Consider the following 21,176-nt stretch of genomic DNA (forward strand, 5'->3'; position numbering starts at 1 on the left):
TTCGTCGTGAGCCGAAGGGTGGAGCTTAATTGCAAAATCGTCATTTCTCTACAAGAAATTACCAAATGGAACTCCGCCCCTCGGGCTGATTAGGAATGAAAAAGTCATCACAATTAAGATCCGCACGGGTGGGCGGCGTTTATTCTTTTTTTTAATATCTAAAGTTTTCTTTTAACAACAGGATAGTTAATATGTTTTCAGTTTCTTGTTGGGAAAAAAGACTTCGTTTATTAAGAAAAGATTGGACTAAATATAAGCCCCGCCCACCCACCCCTTCTCAATTGTAATGAATTTTTTATTCATCGTGAGGTGAAGAGTGGAGCTTATTTGCAAAATCCTCATTTTTCTACGAGAAATTACCCAAATGAAACTCCGCCCCTCCGTCTGATCAGGAATGAAAAACTCATCACAATTGAGATCCGGGTGGGTGGGCGGGGTTTAATATTTGTTTTTGTTCTTTTTTTTAATATATAGAATTTTCTTTTAACAACAGGATAGTTAACATGTTTTGAGTTTGTTGTTGGAAAAAAGACTTCGTATATTATGAAAAAAATGGACAAAATATAAGCCCCGCCCACCCGCCCCATCTCAATTGTGATGAATATTTTATTCATCGTGAACTAAAGGGTGGAGCTTACTTGCAAAATTCTCGTTTTTCTACAAGAAATTACCAAATGAAACTCCGTTCCTCGGTTAGATTAGGAATGAAAAATTCATCACAATTGAGATGCGGGTGGGTGGGCGGGGTTTAATATTTGTTTTTTTTTTTTTTTAATATATAGAGTTTTCTTTCAACAACAAGATAGTTAAACTTGTTGTCAGTTTCTTGTTGAGAAAAAGGCTTCGTATATTAAGAAAACATGGACAAGATATAAGCCCCGCCCACCCACCCCGTCTCAATTGTGATGAATTTTTTATTCATCGTGAGCTGAAAGTTGGAGCTTACTTGCAAAATTCTCGTTTTTCTACAAGAAATTACCAAATGAAACTCCGCCCCTCAGTGTGATTAGGAATGAAAAACTCGTTACAATTGAGATCCGGGTGGGTGGGCGGGGTTTAATATTTGTTTTTTTTTTAATATATAGAGTTTTCTTTCAACAACAAGATAGTTAAACATGTTGTCAGTTTCTTGTTGAGAAAAAGGCTTCGTATATTAAGAAAAAATGGACAAGATATAAGCCCCGCCCACCCACCCCGTCTCAATTGTGATGAATTTTTTATTCATCGTGAGCCGAAGGGTGGAGCTTACTTGCAAAATCGTCATTTCTCTGCAAGAAATTACCAAATGGAACTCCGCCCCTCGGGCTGATTAGGAATGAAAAAGTCATCACAATTGAGATCCGGATGGGTGGGCGGGGTTTAATATTTGTTTTTGTTCTTTTCTTTTAATATATAGAGTTTTCTTTCAACAAAAGGATAGCTAACATATTTTCAGTTTCTTGTTGGGAAAAAAAACTTCGTATATTAAGAAAACAATGGATAAAATATAAGCCCCGCCCACCCACCCCTTCTCAATTGTGATGAATTTTTTATTCATCGTGAGCTGAAGGGTGGAGCTTACTTGCAAAGTCCGCATTTTTGTACAAGAAATTACCAAATGAAACTCCGCCCCTCGGTGTGATTAGGAATGAAAAATTCGTCACAATTAAGATCCGGGTGGGTGGGCGGGGTTTAATCTTTGTTTTGTTCTTTTTTATAATATATAGTTTTCTTTCAACAAAAGAATAGCTAACATGTTTTCAGTTTCTTGTTGGGAAAAAAGACTTCATATATTAAGAAAAAATGAACAAAATATAAGCCCCGCCCACCCACCCCTTCTCAATTGTGATAAATTTTTTATTCATCGTGAGCAGAAGGGTGGAGCTTAATTGCAAAATCGTCATTTCTCTACAAGAAATTACCAAATGAAACTCCGCCCCTCGCTCTGTTTAGGAATGAAAAACTCATCACAATTGAAATCCGGGTGGGTGGGCGGGGTTTAATTTTGTCTTTTGTTTTTTTGATATTATATAGTTTCCTTTTAACAACAGGATAGTTAGCATATTTTCAGTTACTCGTTGCGAAAAAAGCCTTCGTTTATTAAGAAAAAATGAACAAAATATAAGCCCCGCCCACCCACCCCTTCTTAATTGTGATGAATTTTTTTATTCATCGTGAGCTGAAGGGTGGAATTTAGTTTGCAAAATCCTCATTTCTCCACAAGAAATTACCAAATGAATGAAACTCCGCCCCTCGGTCTGATTAGGAATGAAAAACTTATCACAATTGAGATCCGGGCGGGTGGGTGGGGCTTAATTTTTTTTTCGTTATTGTACATAGTTTTCTTTCAACAATTTTTTACTTGTACTTTCTCGTTTCTCTCGAAAAATTGAAGAAATGAAAAACTGAAAAATAAAAAATTAAATAATTAAAATTCAAACCTCAAGGAATTTCAAATCGAAAAACTGCAAAATCTAAAAATTGAAACGTTCGAAATTTGTAAAATCGAAAAACTGGAAAATTAAAAAACGAAAACTCGAAGAGATATCGCAGAATTGTAGAAAAGAAAAACAAAAAATTGAAAAATTGCAAATGGAAAAATTAAAAATTGAAAAACTGAAAAATTCAAGTCAAAAAAGCTGTGGGACCACTTTTTTTTACCTATAATTTAACAACCCACAGCTGTTGTTTTGACTTTTAAAATATTAAATTCGCAAAATTAATTCTATAATTTGATTGTACTTCAGGGGTGAGGTAAGTTCTGTCTAAATAAGTTTTTTTAATTTCTCCTACAGAATACAAATCAACGTTACAAGTTTATTCTACGTTATGAAGTGACTTTGCTGCAAAAAGTGTTTAATTTTGCGTGTGATAGTGATTGCTCATTCGGATGCTCGACCACGCTCGCGTCACAAGCTTCATCCTCATGAATAATCGCTGGCATTATACACTAGTTACACAATTGCTTTGTTTGTTATTAACATAATTTGAAATAATCATCCCAAAACGTTTCACATGTGGTTTTACTGAGAATTGTTTCATTGATAAAATAAATTGTTTATTTAATTAAGATTTTTTCGGATTAACACACAGGTTATATAAAATTTTGTAAATACAAACACAGACACGTAACATTTTTACTTAGTACGGCTATTAAAAAAATAAATTGATTACATCGATTGGTAATTTATTTTTTAATCGAACTTCAAAGGTTGAACGTCAAAGTCGGTGATGTCGTTAACGAAAGACGTGAATACAACAGGAGCGAGACGCAGCCTTGCGAAACTCCTTGTCAGTAATCGAAAGTACGTTTATCAGCATGTAAATCAAATACCCATGCTATTGTTATTAATATCATGGTTATTAGCTGTATTATGGCTTTCCCCGGCCGGCCATAAACATCCCCGTTTTTTCCCCGCAACCCTAGCAAACTCCGCCGCCGATAATCCCAGCATAATGGAATAAACCTTGTCTCAAATGAACATAATTTACGACGTTGTTGACGTTCCACTCACAATGGTAGGAAATCATGGAGCGTATTCAAGTGGTAGAATATCAATAAATATCCCAACACCCACACGCACTTCTCTATCTGATGGTGCCCACCCACCAGCGAGCCCTGGAAGCGGCGTCCTGCTAAGTGGGTCATCCGTTCCAGAAAGCAGTTCAATAACGTGGCGGAAAGCGAGAGTCCTCGATTTTGTGTCGCATACCTAGTTTTCCATCCAAATGGGAGGTTTCCATGGAGCCCTCGTGTTATTTTCCGCCACACGAGCCAGATTTGATGCGTAGCACGTCGATATGACCCATTTCGCACGACGTCTTCTTCGGGGAGACTCCAGGGTGTGGAAAGAGCCGGAAGACACTCTTACTCTTTCTGGAGCGACGGTCCCCGTGGGTGGTGCCACCCCCCGGTTGCAGTCTCTGACCTGAATATTCCTATTGCAACGCGCCGTCGCGACGCCAAAACTGTTTCTCTCTTTATATAGCCGCGGACGCAGGGCCGGATTCGCGCAGGGGGAATCTGGAACGAACGACGGGAGGAGCTGCAAAGGGGAATGGTGAAGGTTATAGAATTATTAATCGTCGTTGCAAATACACAGGTCACAGTTTTCAGCGCGTGTTTATTTATTTATTTCGACAGTTCGTCTCCCCAGTCCGCCCCTGTTCGCTCCGTCTGTCTTTGTTTCGCCTGTCGTGGGCGTGTTTCGAGTTGCAGAAAGCCAGCATTACCGTAATTGCTTCCATTTAATTTTAGAACGCTCAGTATCAGGGTTTAGACACCGTAAACCCACCCTCTCGTAAACTCAAAACTCGGCCTACTTCCAGCCATAAAACCTATTAATAAAGTAGCGAAAACAGCGAAACGAGGCCGCTTGCCACATCCACGACTCCCGCCGCCTGGGAGGGTCGGCCCCCTTTTTCGGTGGTTCAAAGCCTGGGAATTCGCGGATCTTTGGAATAGTTGTACGTCGCCGGTGAGAATTCCTCCCGTGTCCCTCCCCATTCAGAGCGGCGCAATATCGATCTAGTCGCCGACGCTTTGTCCCTCACCCTTTCCATTGGGTGCAGCTGAATCAGCTCGACGTGACCTCTGAACCCCGTTGAAGGCTACGACCTATATACGAGGTAGGGGCGGGGTCGGCGAGGTCTTCCCCAAGACAAAAGCACTAAACTAAATGGATCGTGTTGGAACACGAGGAGAATGGTGTGGGATTACGCCGGTTCTAAGTGTTTCTCCATTTTTTCTCTTCGATGCCCATTATCGTCACTGGCTGGGTTTCCGATACGAGCGCGCGGGGGTGGGTATGGATATTTTTACACGGGTGGCGGCGACCTCATCAACCACCCAAAATCGACCATCAACCACAATTTGGTTGCTCAAACCCTCCGGACATTGCGTGACGTCATCATAAAAACGATTAAATTAATAAAGACGCTCTCTAATCTAATTCTAACTCCGTTGTGAAACCTTTCTTATTTTAAATCCAAATTTGATGCTTTCAGGTTGTCGCAATATTACTCAAGGTAATTACGGCAGTCGTAAAAAGTGATTTCTCCGCATTTTTTCTCCAAACCAATTACTTTCATGTACCAGTCTTGCAAAAGTCGTTATATTTTTTTCGAGTTCGAGTATGCGGTGACGCAGTGCGCATCATTTTCGCCCGAGGTCGAACTCCCGCGGGTTCAAATCCACCTTTCCCCGTTTTTTTTTTTACAATCCTATAAAAAATCCCGCCGCCTTTAAGCCAGCCGGTTGAACGCCCTGTCCGCGTACCTCTGTAATAATGCACGAGGATGATTAGCCTCCCCCCCGTCGGAGGCGGCGTGCGTATGTTGTGTCTGGTGGTATCGATCCCGCCGCCTCCGACCGCCGTTTTCGGAGGTCCTATGGTCGGTTGCATCCAGTGGAAGGGGCGGCGGCGGCTGCTTTCGATACACTTTTTATGCGTCGGCGAGGATTTCACTTTCCCAGTTCCACGACCTTGCGTCCCGAGACACAGTCCTGCTAGTGCACCGCTCCCGCCGCCGTCTAGACAGCCGGATTATTATACCTGCGAATCGGCGGCGGCGGCATCGTGCCGTGTAATTATCGAGTGGCGGCGGCTGACGCGATAAGCGCATCCCGGGGGCGGCGGGCCGAAATTCGCGCGGCTATTAAAATTGGCGCGAGTCGATGGAAAGACTGCGTTGCGACTAGATTATCTGGGGAATGTGGTAACTCTCACTGGTTGACCTGTTAACACACTTCGGTGGTAATTAATAACAGTGTGTGTGTGCTGGGCCGGTCTAAGTTAATTAATTTGTTGTGGTGGAAATGCGGCGCGTTTTTGCGAAAGCGCATTATCACCGTCATCATTATTATTATTATTATATTAGATTTTCTAAAAAAAAAACAAGTTTTCATACATGATTTGAAATTTTTTCGTTTTCGCTTAAGCTGGATGTACGGGATGTCAGATAAAAGTCAGCTTTATTGCTGGCTCTCAACACACCTGTGCAAGCCCACCTTAACCATATTTTTTTGGTTTGAGTCTTATTCCGCGTAAACGTTATTGCATGTAATCCCTGCCATAAATTACAGATTACGACATTTACATTTTTCGTGTGACCTATGCGACCATGACCTTTATTTTGTTGAAGAATAGATAATAGCTTGTTTATTTGAGTGGACACTGACACCGGGTGTTGCGGTATCTAAATATACATCTTTCCATGATTGGGGGTTTCTTAATTGTAGTTTAGCTTGAATGGTGCGTGTGTGTTGTGAAATATTCCGACATATTTTTTTTGTTTCGTGTGATTTGTTATCTTATCAATGTTTAAATAACGAAAAAATTGTTATTAAATTGTGGAAATGTCACCACGGTAAAGCAAGTGGATATAAGTGGGTGATTTTAGCATTAATTTGTTTTTATCTTGCAAAAATAGGCTGGCGTTTGAAGATTGCGTAAGATAAATCTGATTTTCTGTAAAATACACTAAGCAGAATGTTTTGTGTACTAATAAATATTGTATTGTATTGAGTACAAAATTGTGGTATATAAACTTTACTTTGCTGTCCAAAAAAAAATGTTGCGTGAGAAAAAATTAGTCTGGAATTGGAAAGATGTCTCTTGATTTTAGAAAAAAGTTTTTTGTTTTTTGGTGGATAAAGTGTTAAGGTGAACGGTTTTTGAAAAAATCTTTTTTTAGTTTTGTAGTTTCTGATTTGATCAATAAAATAAATTTACTCATTCATTTGTCAAGTTTATTTGACAAAATTTTGAGATGAAGTCGTCTGTTTTTAAGGGGGTTCTAAACTGATAAATTTTGATTAACAATTTACCGTGTTCCCAATAACCTTAAAAGTTTGCAAGGTTTCAGAGCATTAATGCATAAATTGAAAAATTCCAAAACTCAAATGACGAAAAATTGGGAAATCGAAAACTGAAGAACTGAGAAATCGAAAAATCTAAGAATTGAAAAGTCGAAAAATCGAAAAAGTGAGTAATCAAAAGTTTGAAAAACTGAAACATCGAGTCATACAGAAATTGAAAAGTCGATTTTCCGTTTTTCGGTTTTTAAATTTTAGATTTTCAAATTTTTCAACTTTTCGATTTCTCAATTTGTTGATGTCTGAATTTTTCAGTTTTTAAAATTTTTGATTTTTCTATTTCTAGATTTTTCAGTTCGTATTTCTATTCCCCATTTTTAATTTTCGATTTTTCAGTTTATTCATCTTTCGTTTTTAGGTTTTTCTTGATTCTATTGCATAATTTCTGGATTTTTCAATTTCTAAATTTTGGATTTTGGGGTATTTCGATTCTCAATTTTTCAACTTCTCTTGTTCTTTTGTCATTTCAGTTTCCATTTTTTTTTTTCGATTTGCCAATTTTTCGTCATTTCAGCTTCCCGATTCTCAATTTTCCGATTTTTTAAATTTTGTTTTTGATTTCCTGAATTCTCGGTTTTGCGATTTTTCATTTTTCGATATTTCAATTTTACGATTTTTTATTCTACTTGTCGACATCTCAGTTCTTCGATTTTTTTAATTTTCCAACATTTTAATTTTGGGAATTTTTGAATTTTTTGATGTTTTGAGTCCTCGATCTTCCGATTTCTCGATGTTTCAGTTCTTCTTCGATATTTCTATTTTTAAATTTTTCGACTTTTTCAATTTTTCTTTTTTTAAATTTCCGGATTTTTCAGGTTTTCGATTTTTAATTTTCGAAACTAAATATGACAATCGGAAATTTGAAAAAACTGAAACATCGAGAAATTAAAAAATTACAAACTGACATCACAAAAAATTGGGAAATCTAAAAATTGAAAAATCGAAACGTTGAAAAACTAGAAAATCGGAAAATCTAAAGCTTGGAAAGCTGAAAAGTCGAAAAATTGAAAAACCGTGAAATCAGAACACCGAAAAATTGACAAACTGAAACATCGAAAAATCGAGAAATGGAAAATTCCAGAGGTTGGAAAATTGAAAAGTTGAAAAATTCCAAAACTGGAAAACTGAAAAATCGAAAACCCGAAAATCGAAAAGTCGAAAAAAGCGAGAAATCTAAAAATCGGAACATCCAAAAATTGAAAAACTGAAACGCCGAAAAACCGAGATTTATTTAAATTATATACATATATACATGTCTCATACAATTTGATTTTTTTTTTGCAAAAAATTCATAAAAAATTTACTCTTTTAGACATGTTGTAAGTTTCTTGTTGTCGAAATAAGTCTACACATATTAAGAAAAAACGGCAAAATGTAGCCCCGCCCACCCACCCTATCTCAATTGTGATGATTTTTTTTATTCATCGTGAGCCAGCGGGGCGGAGCTTAACTGCAAAATCCTTATTTCTCTACGAGAAATTATAAACATGTTTTTGAGTATCGTTGTTCAAAGAATACTATGTAAATATGTAAATGTATATTAAGAAAAAAATAAAGCCAAAGATTAGGCCCCACCCATACCCGCCCCGAATTCTCAATTGTGATGAATTTTTCATTTATTGTCAGATCGAGAGGCGGGGCTTAATTACAAGATCCATATTTGTGTACAAGAATTTATCATTTTAGACATGTTTTAAGTTTCTTGTCATAAAAAATGACTACACATTAAGACAAAAGACAAAATAGTAGCCCCGCCCACCCACCATATTTCAATTGTGATAATTTCTTTTTATTCGTCGTGAGCCAAGGGGGCGGAGTTTAACTGCAAAATCCTTATTTCTCAACAGGAAATTATAAACATGTTTTTGAGTATCGTGTTGGGCGGAGCCTAATGGCAAAATCCAAATTTCCTTACAAAAATTTACCATTTTAAACGTTTTAAGTTTCTAAGAATAAAAAAGAACATCACAATTGAAATGGGGTGGGTGGGCGGGGTTTATATTTGGAACTTTTTTCCTTATATACTTGTAATCTTTGAATCACACGATACTTAAAAACATGTTTTTAATTTTTCATAAAGAAATAAGTATGTTGCAGTTAAGCGCCGCCCTCTTGGTTCACGGCGAATAACAAAAATCATCACAATTGAGATGGGCGGGTGGGCGGGCTTATCTTTTGCCTTTTTGGTTTAATATGTTTGCACTTTTTTTCACAACATGAAACTTAAAACATCTTTAAAATGGAAAATTTGTATAAGGAAATTTCGATTTTGCAATTGGACTCCGCCCCATAATTGCAAAATCAATATTTCCTTGCAAAAATGTACCATTTTAACCATGTATTAAGTTTCTTGTTGCGAAGAGATGGCTGTGTATTAAGAAAAAAAAAGGCAAAATATATGCCCCGCCCACCCGCCCGTTCTCAATTGTGATAATTTCTTTTTATTCGTCGTGAGCCAAGGAGGCGGAGTTTAATTGCAAAATCCTTATTTCTCTACGGGAAATTATAAACATGTTTTTGAGTATCGTGTTGGGCGGAGCCTAATTGCAAAATCCATATTTCCCTGCAAAATTTACCATTTTAAACGTTTTAAGTTTCTAAGAATAAAAAGGAACATCACAATTGAAATGGGGTAGGTGGACGGGGTTTATATTTGGAATTTTTTTCCTAGTTTACTTAGTATTCTTTGAATCACACGATACTTAAAAACATGTTTTTAATTTCTCGTAAAGAAATAAGTATGCAGCAGTTAAGCTCCGCCCCCTTGGTTCACGGCGAATAACAACAATCGTCACAATTGAGATGGGCGGGTGGGCGGGCTTATATTTTGCCTTTTTGTTTTAATGTGTCTGCACTCTTTTTCACAACATGAAACTTAAAACATGTCTAAAATGGAAAATTTGTATAAGGAAATTTCGATTTTGCAATTGGGCTCTGTCCCAATTAAGTAATCGATATTTCCTTGCAAAAATGTACCATTTTAACCATGTGTTAAGTTTCTTGTTGCGAAAAGATGGCTGTGTATTAAGAAAAAAAAGGCAAAATATATGCCCCGCCCACCCACCCGATCTCAATTGTGATGATTTCTTTTTATTCGTCGTGAGCCAAAGGGGCGGAGTTTAATTCCAAAATCCTTATTTCTCAACGGGAAATTATAAACATGTTTTTGAGGATTGTGTTGGGCGGAGCCCAATTCCAAAATCCAAATTTCCTTACAAAAATTTACCATTTTTACGTTTTAAGTTTCTAAAAATAAAAAAGACCATCACAATCGAAATGGGGTGGGTGGGCGGGGTTTATATTTGGAACTTTTTTCCTAAAATACTTAGTATTCTTTGAGCAACATGATACTGAAAAACATGTTTTTAATTTCTCGTAAAGAAATAAGTATGTTGCAGTTAAGCTCCACCCCTTTGGTTCACGGCGAATAACAACAATCATCACAATTGAGATGGGCGGGTGGGCGGGCTTATATTTTGCCTTTTTGTTTTAATATGTCTGCACGTTTTTTCACAACATGAAACTTAAAACATTTTTAAAATGGAAAATTTGTATAAGAAAATATCGATTTTGCAATTGGGCTCTGTCACATAATTGCAAAATCAATATTTCCTTGCAAAAATGAACCATTTTAACCATGTATTAAGTTTCTTGTTGTGAAAAGATGGCTGTGTTTTAAGAAAAAAAAGGCAAAATATAAGCCCCGCCCACCCGCCCAATCTCAGTTGTGATAATTTCTTTTTATTCGTCGTGAGCCAAGAGGGCGGAGTTTAATTGCAAAATCCTTATTTCTCTACGAGAAATTATAAACATGTTTTTGAGGATCGTGTTGGGCGGAGCCCAATTCCAAAATCCAAATTTCCTTACAAAAATTTACCATTTTAAACGTTTTAAGTTTCTAAGAATGAAAAAGAACATCACAATCGAAATGGGGTGGGTGGGCGGGGTTTATATTTGGAACTTTTTTCCTTGTATACTTGGTAATCTTTGAATCACACGATACTTAAAAACATGTTTTTAATTTTTCGTAACGAAATAAGTATGTTGCAGTTAAGCTCCGCCCTCTTGGTTCACGGCGAATGACAACAATCATCACAATCGAGATGGGCGGGTGGGCGGGCTTATATTTTGCCTTTTTGGTTTAATATGTCTGCACTTTTTTCGCAACATGAGACTTAAAACATGTTTAAAATGCAAAATTTGTAAAAGAAAATTTGTATAGGCTCCGCCCCATAATTGCAAAATCCATATTTTCTGGCAAAAATGTACGATTTTAGCCATGTTTTAAGTTTCTTCTGTATTATAAGATGGCTGAATATATTAAGAAAAAAAAAAGAAGGCAAAATATAAGCCCCGCCCACCTGCCTGATCTCAATTCTGATGATTTTTTTATTCGTGGTGAGCCAAGGGGGGCGGAGCATAACTGCAAACTCCTTATTTCTCGACAAGAAATGAAAAACATGTTTTTGAGTTTCGTGTTGTTTAAAGAATACTACGTGTATTAAGAAAAAAACAAGCCCCACCCATATCCATCCCAAGCTCAATTGTGATGATTTTTTCATTCGTTGTCAGATCGAGGGGCGGAGCCTACTTGCACAATCGATATTTTCCTACGCATATTAAGAAAAAAGCAATAATTTCTTGTTGATTTAAACGTCGAAAACTGTCTTTAACAATACATAAGTACTGACAGAAAGCTACCGCATTCTGATTGGTTGAAAACCCAACGTCAACGGCAACTTCGAGAAATCATAAAAGTAGCCAGTCGTCGATGGGCTCGTTTTCAATTCTTTGGTTTACGTTCGGGACGTAAAATTTGAGTGTAACTAAACAGTCACGAAAAATAACAAAGTTTATGATTTGCGTATCTATGAACTTTCGCAATATTTTCTTTGTGCAGTCGAGTGTTTGCCCATGCTGATAATGAGGTACGGAATAATAAATATGTTGTTTAACATTTTTTACGTATTTGTTTGAACGCCTATGCAATTGTTCTAGATTTTGGATTTTATAGTAGTCGTTTTGTAAATAGAATGAAAAGAAATCCCGAAATAGTGCCCCTCGAATAAAAACGTTCTATAATTGTACCGTCGTAACGTGACTATAAATTCTACAAGATAAACACGAAAATTGATTGAGGTTAAAGCTATACAGAAACATGTAATGGTTGCAAAATTGCGCCCAGTCATGGCAGCAACTAAAATAACTTCTGAAAGTTAAAAAGAATCCTTCACTTCATATTAAGGATGCCCGAAAAGTCCATTAATCCTGTTGGAGAGTGAATTCTCCCCTTTACTCGCGCGCAATATAGAGAGTCACTTTTTCATCCAGATTCAGGTCAATAGCTTCCGCGCCATCCCCAAGGGTCTTGGTAATATCGCGAGGGCATCAAAGGGCACATCCCCCTTAACAAGCAATCTAGCGGCGCCTTTATTGGATGGAAAAGTGAGAGGCCGTCGTTGGTGTAATCCACTTAAAACCTAAAAAAACAAACTGAAGAATCGTCCGTTGAATTGAAATGTATTGTTCCAGGTCGTGTTAGTATGTCTCGCCTGGACCCGCCCCCCCGGTAATCCCAGTGAATGACAGCCATATGCAGCAGCAGCCTGGGCAGCATGAACATCATCAAGCACGAGATGATTTACCGTGACGATGACGTGCTGCTTGTGAAGTCCGAACCCCAGTTACACTCCCCGTGCGGCACCGGCAGCAGCAACGGGCTGTCTTCCGGGAGCGCCGCCATCGGCACGAACCTCCTCTGTGCCAACACGAACAACGGCCTGGTGACGACCTTGGCGAGCAGTTCGTCGTTGAACGGCCTCACCAGCAACGCGCCCGTGGTGCCCAGCAATGGACTGACTTCGAACGGACCGTTCAACGCGATCGGTGGTGGTGGTGGTGTTAGTGCTAACAAGAGGCAGCGGACCGACGACTGGCTCAGCTCGGCTAGCCCCGGCACCATCAGCGGGAACGTGCCGCCGCTGACGCCCTCGCCGGGACCCCCCTCCCACCCCTACACCGTCATCAGCAACGGATACTCCTCGCCCATGTCCTCCGGCAGCTACGACCCGTATAGTCCCAACGGAAAAATAAGTGAGTACCAGAAACGACTTTTTGCTGAACGGTTGACGGTCTACGCTTCTTCAATTATCCAAAGTCGTACTCCTATTGGAAACGTTATCCCGCCGACGTGCCGTCTAAAAACGTGACATTTTGGAAAGCAGCCAGTCCTAAATTATAAACCCGTCGGTTTAGTTTAATTGAGGTGACTAAAGTTTCATGTCATGTCCGAACAATTCTGCGATGTTCGGACGAACGTTAATCGGAGGAAGCTCGGTCCAGCGACGAAACGTGTAGCCGAGATCTGATAGATGCAGACAAAAAAATTGGGGGATCAACGCTAGAAAGAAATAATTGGCCGATTTCTCCATTATCGTGAGAATAATGTCTTTCTACTTTCATCTTTCGACATCGTCGCTCGTTTTTAATTAAATCGTTGTCGCGAACAGAAACCGAACTTGTCCGCTGCAATAAATTTAGAACAATAATCCTAAATACTTGTCGTTGTTTACCGAAAATAAACGTAATCATGGTCTGTGTTTAGATAAAATTTGCGAGGACAGGTGAATGATCTCGCGTGACATTCAGATAAAATTGCAAGGATGTTAGCCGAGTGATACCCATTATCTCAACAATTGAAAGTGTTGATATGTGTATTAATAATAATAATTTTGACAGAAATGACAAACATTAGTTTATTCATTAGCGGTCATAGCAAAAATTGCGACTACCAACAAAACAGAGATTATGTAAAAAAAAACATTTTGTATTTATTGCACAACCAACTGAGAAAGTATCGATTTTTTTGTAAAATGAACTTTATTGTGTGTTTCTTACATGAAAAAAATCTGTGCAGAACCTAGTTTTTCTAAACTAAAAGTTCACACGGATTCGAATACTTACATTATTTACTGTTTCAATACTAGTTGCCAATTTAATTTTTTTTTGTTATAGAGTATTCACCAAATTTAGTGTAGTGAAAACGCCTCTCAAATATAGAAAACTTCAATTCTACGAAGAATTTCAAATTAATTAATTATAATTAACACGCACAGGTGACCAAAAATGACGGAAAAGCTCGATTTGAAGTATATATTTTTTTTAATTTTGTTCAGGGATTTTTTTTACCATTTTTTCAACGCAGACCCTTCTTAACATAGTGTTAACATTTTTTTTTTTAATTATTTTGCTTTCTATCAATGTTAATAAAGTGATCCATATTTAGAACTTCACGAACTCGAAGTCACCCTGTATATTCTTGGAAAGTATAAAGAACTAATTTATTTAAATAAATGTCAAATAAAGATATAAAACAATTATAAATATGTATAATGGAAAAAATATGTATATATGTATAGAATAATAATAAAAAAAAATGGTCGAAAGTTATTTCGACAGAACTTCCTTCGCTTCGAAAGTACAGTCCAACAAATACTGGTTGTCTTAAAATTTTGAGTAAAAACAATATAGAAGGTACTAGTCACAGTGTAATAGAAAAAAAAATTCACCTTCTTAAAAAAGGGGAAGATTTAATATTCTTAAAAAAAGACACTCGGGGCCCCCGAGAAAGTTTTACGATTAAAAAAAAAAGACAATTGAGACCCCCTAGAAGGTTTCACATTCTTAAAAAATACATTTGGTACCCCCGAGAAGGTTTTACATTTATAAAAAAGGCAATTGGGGCCCCCGAGAAGGTTTTACATTATTTTAAAAAAAGACACTTGGGACCCTCGAGAAGGTTTTACATTCTTAAAATAATACATTTGGGACCCCCGAGAAGGTTTTACATTTATAAATAAGGCAATTGGGGGCCCCGAGAAGGTTTCAGATAAAAAAAAAGACATCTGGCGCCCCTGAGAAGGTTTTTTACAGTTTAAAAAAAAGACAGTTGGGACCCCCGAGAAGGTTTTACATGTATAAAAAAGGCAATTGGGGGGCCCCGATAAGGTTTCAGATAAAAAAAGACATTTGGCCCCCCTGAGAAGGTTTTTTACATTTTTAGAAGACAGTTGGGACCCCCGAGAAAGTTTTACATTCTTAGAAGAAATACATTTTGGGACCCCCGAGAAGGTTTTACATTTTTAAAAAAGAGAATTGGGACCCCCGAGGTTTCACATTCTAAAACAAAACCGTTTGGGGCCCCCGAGAAGGTTTTACATTAAAATAAAAGGCATTTGGGACCCCGGGGAAGGTTTTACATTTTAAAAAAGACAGTTGGGATCCCCCAAGAAAGTTTCACATTTTTAACCCTCGAGAAAGTTTCACATTAAAAAAAAATTAATTTGGCGCCCCCTAGAAGGTTTAAAAAAAGACAGTTGGAACCCACAAGAAGGTTTTACATTCTTAGAAAAAATACATTTTGGGACCTTCGAGTAGGTTTTACATTTTTAAAAAAAGGCAATTAAGGGCCTCGAGAAGGTTTTAGATAAAAAAGACATTTGGCGCCCCTGAGAAAGTTTTACATTTTTAAAAGAGACATTTGGGACCCCCGAGAAGGTTTTACAGTTTAAAGAAGACAGTTGGGATCCCCCTAGAAAGTTTCACATTTTTAAAAAGATACATTTAGGACCCTCGAGAAGGTTTCACATTAAAAAAACATACATTGGGGCCCTCGAGAAGGTTTTACATTTTAAAAGGAGACAGTTGCAACCCACGAGAAAGTTTTACATTTTTAAAAAAGGCAATTAAGGGCCTCGAGAAGGTTTTAGATAAAAAAGACATTTGGCGCCCCTGAGAAAGTTTTACATTTTTAAAAAGATACATTTGGGACCCTCGAGAAGATTTCACATTAAAAAAAAATACATTTTGGGACCCTCGAGAAGGTTTTACATTTTTAAAACAGGCAGTTATGGGTTTCGAGAAGATTTTAGATAAAAAAGACATTTGGCGCCCCTGAGAAAGTTTTACATTTTTAAAAGAGACATTTGGGACCCCCGAGAAGGTTTTACAGTTTAAAAAAGAGAGTTGGGATCCCCCTAGAAAGTTTCACATTTTTAAAAAGATACATTTAGGACCCTCGAGAAGGTTTCACATTAAAAAAAAAATACATTGGGGGCCCTCGAGAAGGTTTTACATTTTTAAAAAAGGCAATTAAGGGCCTCGAGGAGGTTTTAGATAAAAAAGACATTTGGCGCCCCTGAGAAAGTTTTACATTTTTAAAAAGATAATTTGGGACCCTCGAGAAGGTTTCACATAAAAAAAATACATTTTGAGACCCCCGAGAAGGTTTTACATTTTTAAAAATGACAATTGAGGGCCTCGAGAAGGTTTTAGATAAAAAAGACATTTGGCGCCCCTGAGAAAGTTTCACGTTTTTAAAAAGATACATTTGGGACCCTCGAGAAGGTTTTACAGTTAAAAAAATATATTTGGCGCCCCCGAGAAGATTTTACATTATTTTACATTCTTAGAAAAAATACATTTTGGAACCCTCGAGAAGGTTTTACATTTTTAAAAAAGGCAATTGGGGGCCTCGAGAAGGTTTCAGATAAAAAAGACATTTGGCGCCCCTGAGGAATTTTTACATTTTTAAAAAGACATTTGGGACCCTCGAGAAGGTTTTATAGTTTAAAAAAGACAGTTGGGATCCTCTAGAAAGTTTCACATTTTTAAAAAGATATATTTGGGATCCTCGAGAAGGTTCCACATTAAAAAAAAAATACATTTGGCGCCTCCGAGAAGGTTTTACATTTAAAAAAAAGACAGTTGGAACCCACGAGAAGGTTTTACATTCTTAGAAAAAATACATTTTGGGACCCTCGAGAAGGTTTTACATTTTTAAGAAAGGCATTTTGGAGACCTCGAGAAGGTTTCAGATAAAAAAGACATTTGGCGCCCTTGAGAAAGTTTTACGTTTTTAAAAAGACATTGGGGACCCCAGAGAAGGTATTATAGTTTAAAATAGACAGTTGGGCTCCCCTAGAAACTTTCACATTTTTAAAAAGATAGATTTAGGACCCTCGAGAAGGTTTCACATTAAAAAAAAATACATTTGGGGCCCCCGAGAAGGTTTTACATTTTAAAAAAAGACAGTTGGAACCCACGGGAAGGTTTTACATTCTTAGAAAAAATACATTTTGGGACCCTCGAGAAGGTTTTACATTTTTAAAAAGGGCAATTGGGGGCCCCGAGAAGGTTTCAGATAAAAAAGACATTTGGCGCCCCGGAGAAGGTTTTACATTAAAAAAAAGACAATTCGGACCATCGAGAAGGTTTTACATTAAAATAAAAGACATAGGGCCCCGAGAAGGTTTTACGTTTTAAAAAAAAGACAATTGAGACCCCTCCAGAAGGTTTCACATTCTTAAAAAAATACATTTAGGACGCCGAGAAGGTTTTACATTAAAAAAAAAAAACACTTGGGACCCCCGACAAGGTTTCGCATTCTTAAAACAAAACAGTTGGGACCCCCGAGGAGGTTTCGCCTTCTTTAAAAAAGGACAATTGGGATTGGGACCCCCCGAGAAGGTTTCACATAAAAAAAAGACATGGGGCCCCCAAGAAGATTTTACATTAAAAAAAAACCAGTTGGGACCCCCTATTAGGTTTCACATTAAAAAAAAATACATTTGGGACACCCATAAGGTTTTACAGTTAAAAAAAAAATAGTTGGATTCCCCTCAGAAGGTTTCACATTCTTAAAAAGATACATTTGGGATCTCCGAGAAAGTTTTACATTTAAAAAAACACATTTGGCGCCCCCGAGGTTTTACATTTTTAAAAAAGACAGTTGGGACCCCTGAGGTTTTACATTCTTAGAAAAAATACCTTTTGGGACTCCCGAGAAGGTTTTACATTCTTAAAAAAATACATTTGGGGCCCATGAGAAGATTTTACATTAAAAAAAAAACAGTTGAGATCCCCGAAAAGTTTCCACATTCTAAAAAAAGATATTTGGGGCCCCCGAGAAGGTTTCATATTCTTAAAAAAAGACATTTGGCGCCCCGAAGAAGGTTTTACATTATTAAAAAGGACACTTGGGACTCCTGAGAAAAATATATTTGGAATCCCCCAGAAAGTTAAAACTAAAGTAGTTGGGACCCCTGAGAAGGTTTCACATCACTGGGCGCACCCGAGAAAGTTTCTTTTTACATAGAAAAAAACAATTGGGACCCTGGAGAAGGTTTCATATTCTTAATAAATATATTTGGGGCCCCCGAAAAGGTTTTACATTAAAAAAAAAAAACAGTTGGGACCCCCCAGAGAGTTCCACATTAAAAAAAAAACATTTGGGGCCCCCGAGAAGGTTTTTACATTTTTAAAAAATCGGTCGAAAGTTGTTAGTACCTGCTAAGATAAAATTGATTTTGGCAAATGACATATCCTCTAAGAAAAGAGAGGGTGGGTGGGCGGGGCTAGTACCTGTTAAAATAAGACCGATTGTTATGACTCACTGATGCATTTTGTTATCTTATGGCTCATTTGTACATTTTGCCTATCAAGTTTACCATTCCCATTCATTAGGGAAATGTGAGTTCAGTTTATCCAAAGTTCATGTAAATATTCAACAAAATTTATTTAATATTAATGGCTCCAAATTCTCGCTACGATGAGACTGATTTTGGCAAATAATGTACCTTCCAAGGAAAGTGAGGGTGGGTGGGCGGGGCTAGTATCTTCCAAGATAAGAGTGATTTTGGCAAATTAGATACCCTGTAAGAAAAGAGAGGGTGGGTGGGCGGGGCTAGTACGTGCTAAAATAGGACCGATTGCTTATGCATTTTGGGTAGTTATGACTCATTTGTACATTTTGTCAATCATCAAGTTTACCATTCCCATTCATTAAGGAAATGTGAGTTTAGTTTATCCAAAGTTCATGTAAATATTCAACAAAATTGATTTAATATTATATGATGGAGCTAAAAATCTCAAATTTGAACTTGACGAAATTATAAATGTTGTGGCACGCAGTCTATTTAATTCATTGTTTCTTAAGTTTGCGGCTGTTGAGCGCCACTTAATGTTACGTTGAAAATAATTTATGTGTGACTTTATCGTCTTTTAATGGTATTAATTGGCTTGGAGAGGGTTTAAGATGTTTTTACAACGACCATAATTTTATCTTTGCCTATTGATGTCCATCATTATTAAGCGGATCGTCATTTATTGTTCCAGGCGGTCTGAGAGCATTTAACATTTAAATTTGGCATTGACTAACTTTCTTCAGTTGCGTTTTCACGCACGTAACAGAATTGATATTGGGTGTTTTTATAGCGTCTTTAGAAATTTTAACTGTGTTTATACCATTCAAGATACTTTTTTTGTCATCTAGAAGGTTCTATTCTATTTTCGGAAGGAAGGATGAATCAATTGTTGTATGTATTGACACGGTAATGTTTTTATTTTTATAACAATTACTCATTGAGATCAGAAAAGTTGAAATGAGTCAGTTTGGCACACCGTAAGAATTGAAAAAACATTTAATGAAAAAAAAATATACAAAGGTCAGGTCGTTTGCTTTCGTCTATCTAATTCTTGTCAGATTTAGATTATCAACCAGATACGATCTCACGGTTATTATTAATTTTTTTGGCAGCGAAGCTTTAGGACCCCGAAGTGGTGGCGTTTCTGTGAACGCTCATTATTATTCCGAAATAGTGTCTAATTCCGTCGCTTTTAAAATCCGTAAGTCACCATTAGAGTGCAGAATCGCGACAATTAAAATCGAAAAACCACAAGAGGATGACGCAACCGAATGTGATTGAATGTTGCGCAACGTCTGCAAAAAATCAAATTCGACTCGTGGGCGTCCCTTTTCGTATGGACTTTTCCAAAAATGTCGCGGTGGCAGCAACACATGTAACCTCTCATTTTATAATCCCCATGTCATTTAACGTCGACGTTTACAGCCGTAAATCGGACAGGTTAATAGCTCCTCAAATCACAAAAACGTGATCGAAAGTTTAATTGTTCGACGGAAAATGTCGCAAACCCCAGGTGGCATTCTCGATTTTTCGCATACAAAGTCGAGTGCGTCGGTCGTGCGGTGGCGGAAAAACCGCAAACGACCCGCAAGAAAAATACCAGCTTTATTTATATGTGAACGTCAACGAAGACATAAACAACGAGTTAGCGTGGAAAAAATGCACAAACAGAAAAAAACGCGCTGGCGCGCAGACCAAAGGAAAAATGCAAAAATAAGCTAAAAATAGCGAAAAAAGTGCAGGCTGCATGAAGGTGATTTATGCGACGGTCAAGATAAAACGGTTCAGGGGGCGATCATTTAAAATGATTTCTGGCGGCTTTCGCGGAAAAGCAAGGTGCAAACACAAATCCGCCGGTTATTGACTGGTATCTATAGTCTAGACGCATCGGTGCATTCCGTTATGGCTCGGCTTTCGTACAAATCGTGCGGCGGCGAGGGCGAGGAGGCGGCGGTGTGAGAAATGGTAATTTTGAGGAAAAACATCAAAACACACGTCGCTTTTTTAAAACGACAGTCGTATACATTTTTAGAGGACATGGCAATTTGTTTTTGTGTCAGCATCAATGACGACTCCATAAATACATTTTTATGTGCGACGCGAAGAGATTTTTCATAGATATGTATTTCAAACGCCTTGACATTTCACGTTCGCGACGGCTGCCGAAATTAGCGACGCCCATCATCATCAACGAAGAGCGAAAACGGCGGGAGTCGGAGTTGGCCACGAACAGGCGCCAGCTCCGAATCAAAACGTTTTGTGTTCATCGAGAAAATTTCCTGCGAGCGCGAAATTTTCCGCTGCCGGGCGCTATTTTTACCTAACGGGTAAAAATTGCCACTAAATTTATATTTGGCGCGATGCAAGTATGAAAAAAATGTGCTAAATTTTTACGAAACCAGCCATAAAGTGTGTTTTTAATGGCTAAGAGAGTTTTCAAAAGCTTTTAAAAATTAATTAGCGTCGAAGTAATTTCTATGGTGGCGGGCGCAGTCTGGCGTAACGCCACTGGGTCACTGTTGACAAATAAATCGATTGTCTGCTTAATATCTCAAAATAAACAAGACATTTCGGGACAACCGCCTATGCGATGATTCACCACATAACGGATGGAGTGCCAACCCTTTCTGTGTAATAATTTATCTTGTGATATCACTTGCATTTTCGCGCTTGAAAAGGTCGCACCGCTGAGTGACGTCTTGACGGGGTGACAACTTGGACCCGCAGTAATTAAATCAAGAAAACATCAATAATGTGTATTGATATTGAAAAAAATTAAATGGTTGAAGTTTGGAAAAACGAAAGCTAATGCATCAGTATTTTTGGATGTAGTGTGA

General features: G+C 37.7%; 1 protein-coding gene across 2 annotated transcripts in view; it reads left to right on the forward strand.

The window, feature by feature from the left end:
* The window catches only part of LOC135136509 (ecdysone receptor-like), a 168,774-nt gene that overhangs the window by 87,900 nt on the left and 59,698 nt on the right, over window positions 1-21,176 (forward strand). For both annotated transcript variants that reach the window (XM_064065831.1, XM_064065832.1), the window contains exon 3: window positions 12,389-12,949. In XM_064065831.1, the coding sequence (XP_063921901.1) occupies window positions 12,439-12,949 (511 nt within the window). In that variant the 5' untranslated portion in view covers window positions 12,389-12,438. The remainder of the gene's footprint in view (window positions 1-12,388; window positions 12,950-21,176) is intronic.

Source organism: Zophobas morio, unplaced genomic scaffold, assembly GCF_036711695.1.
Source record: "Zophobas morio isolate AGI-343-1 ecotype UQ-CSIRO unplaced genomic scaffold, CSIRO_AGI_Zmor_V1 ptg000026l, whole genome shotgun sequence".
NCBI lineage: Eukaryota > Metazoa > Arthropoda > Insecta > Coleoptera > Tenebrionidae > Zophobas > Zophobas morio.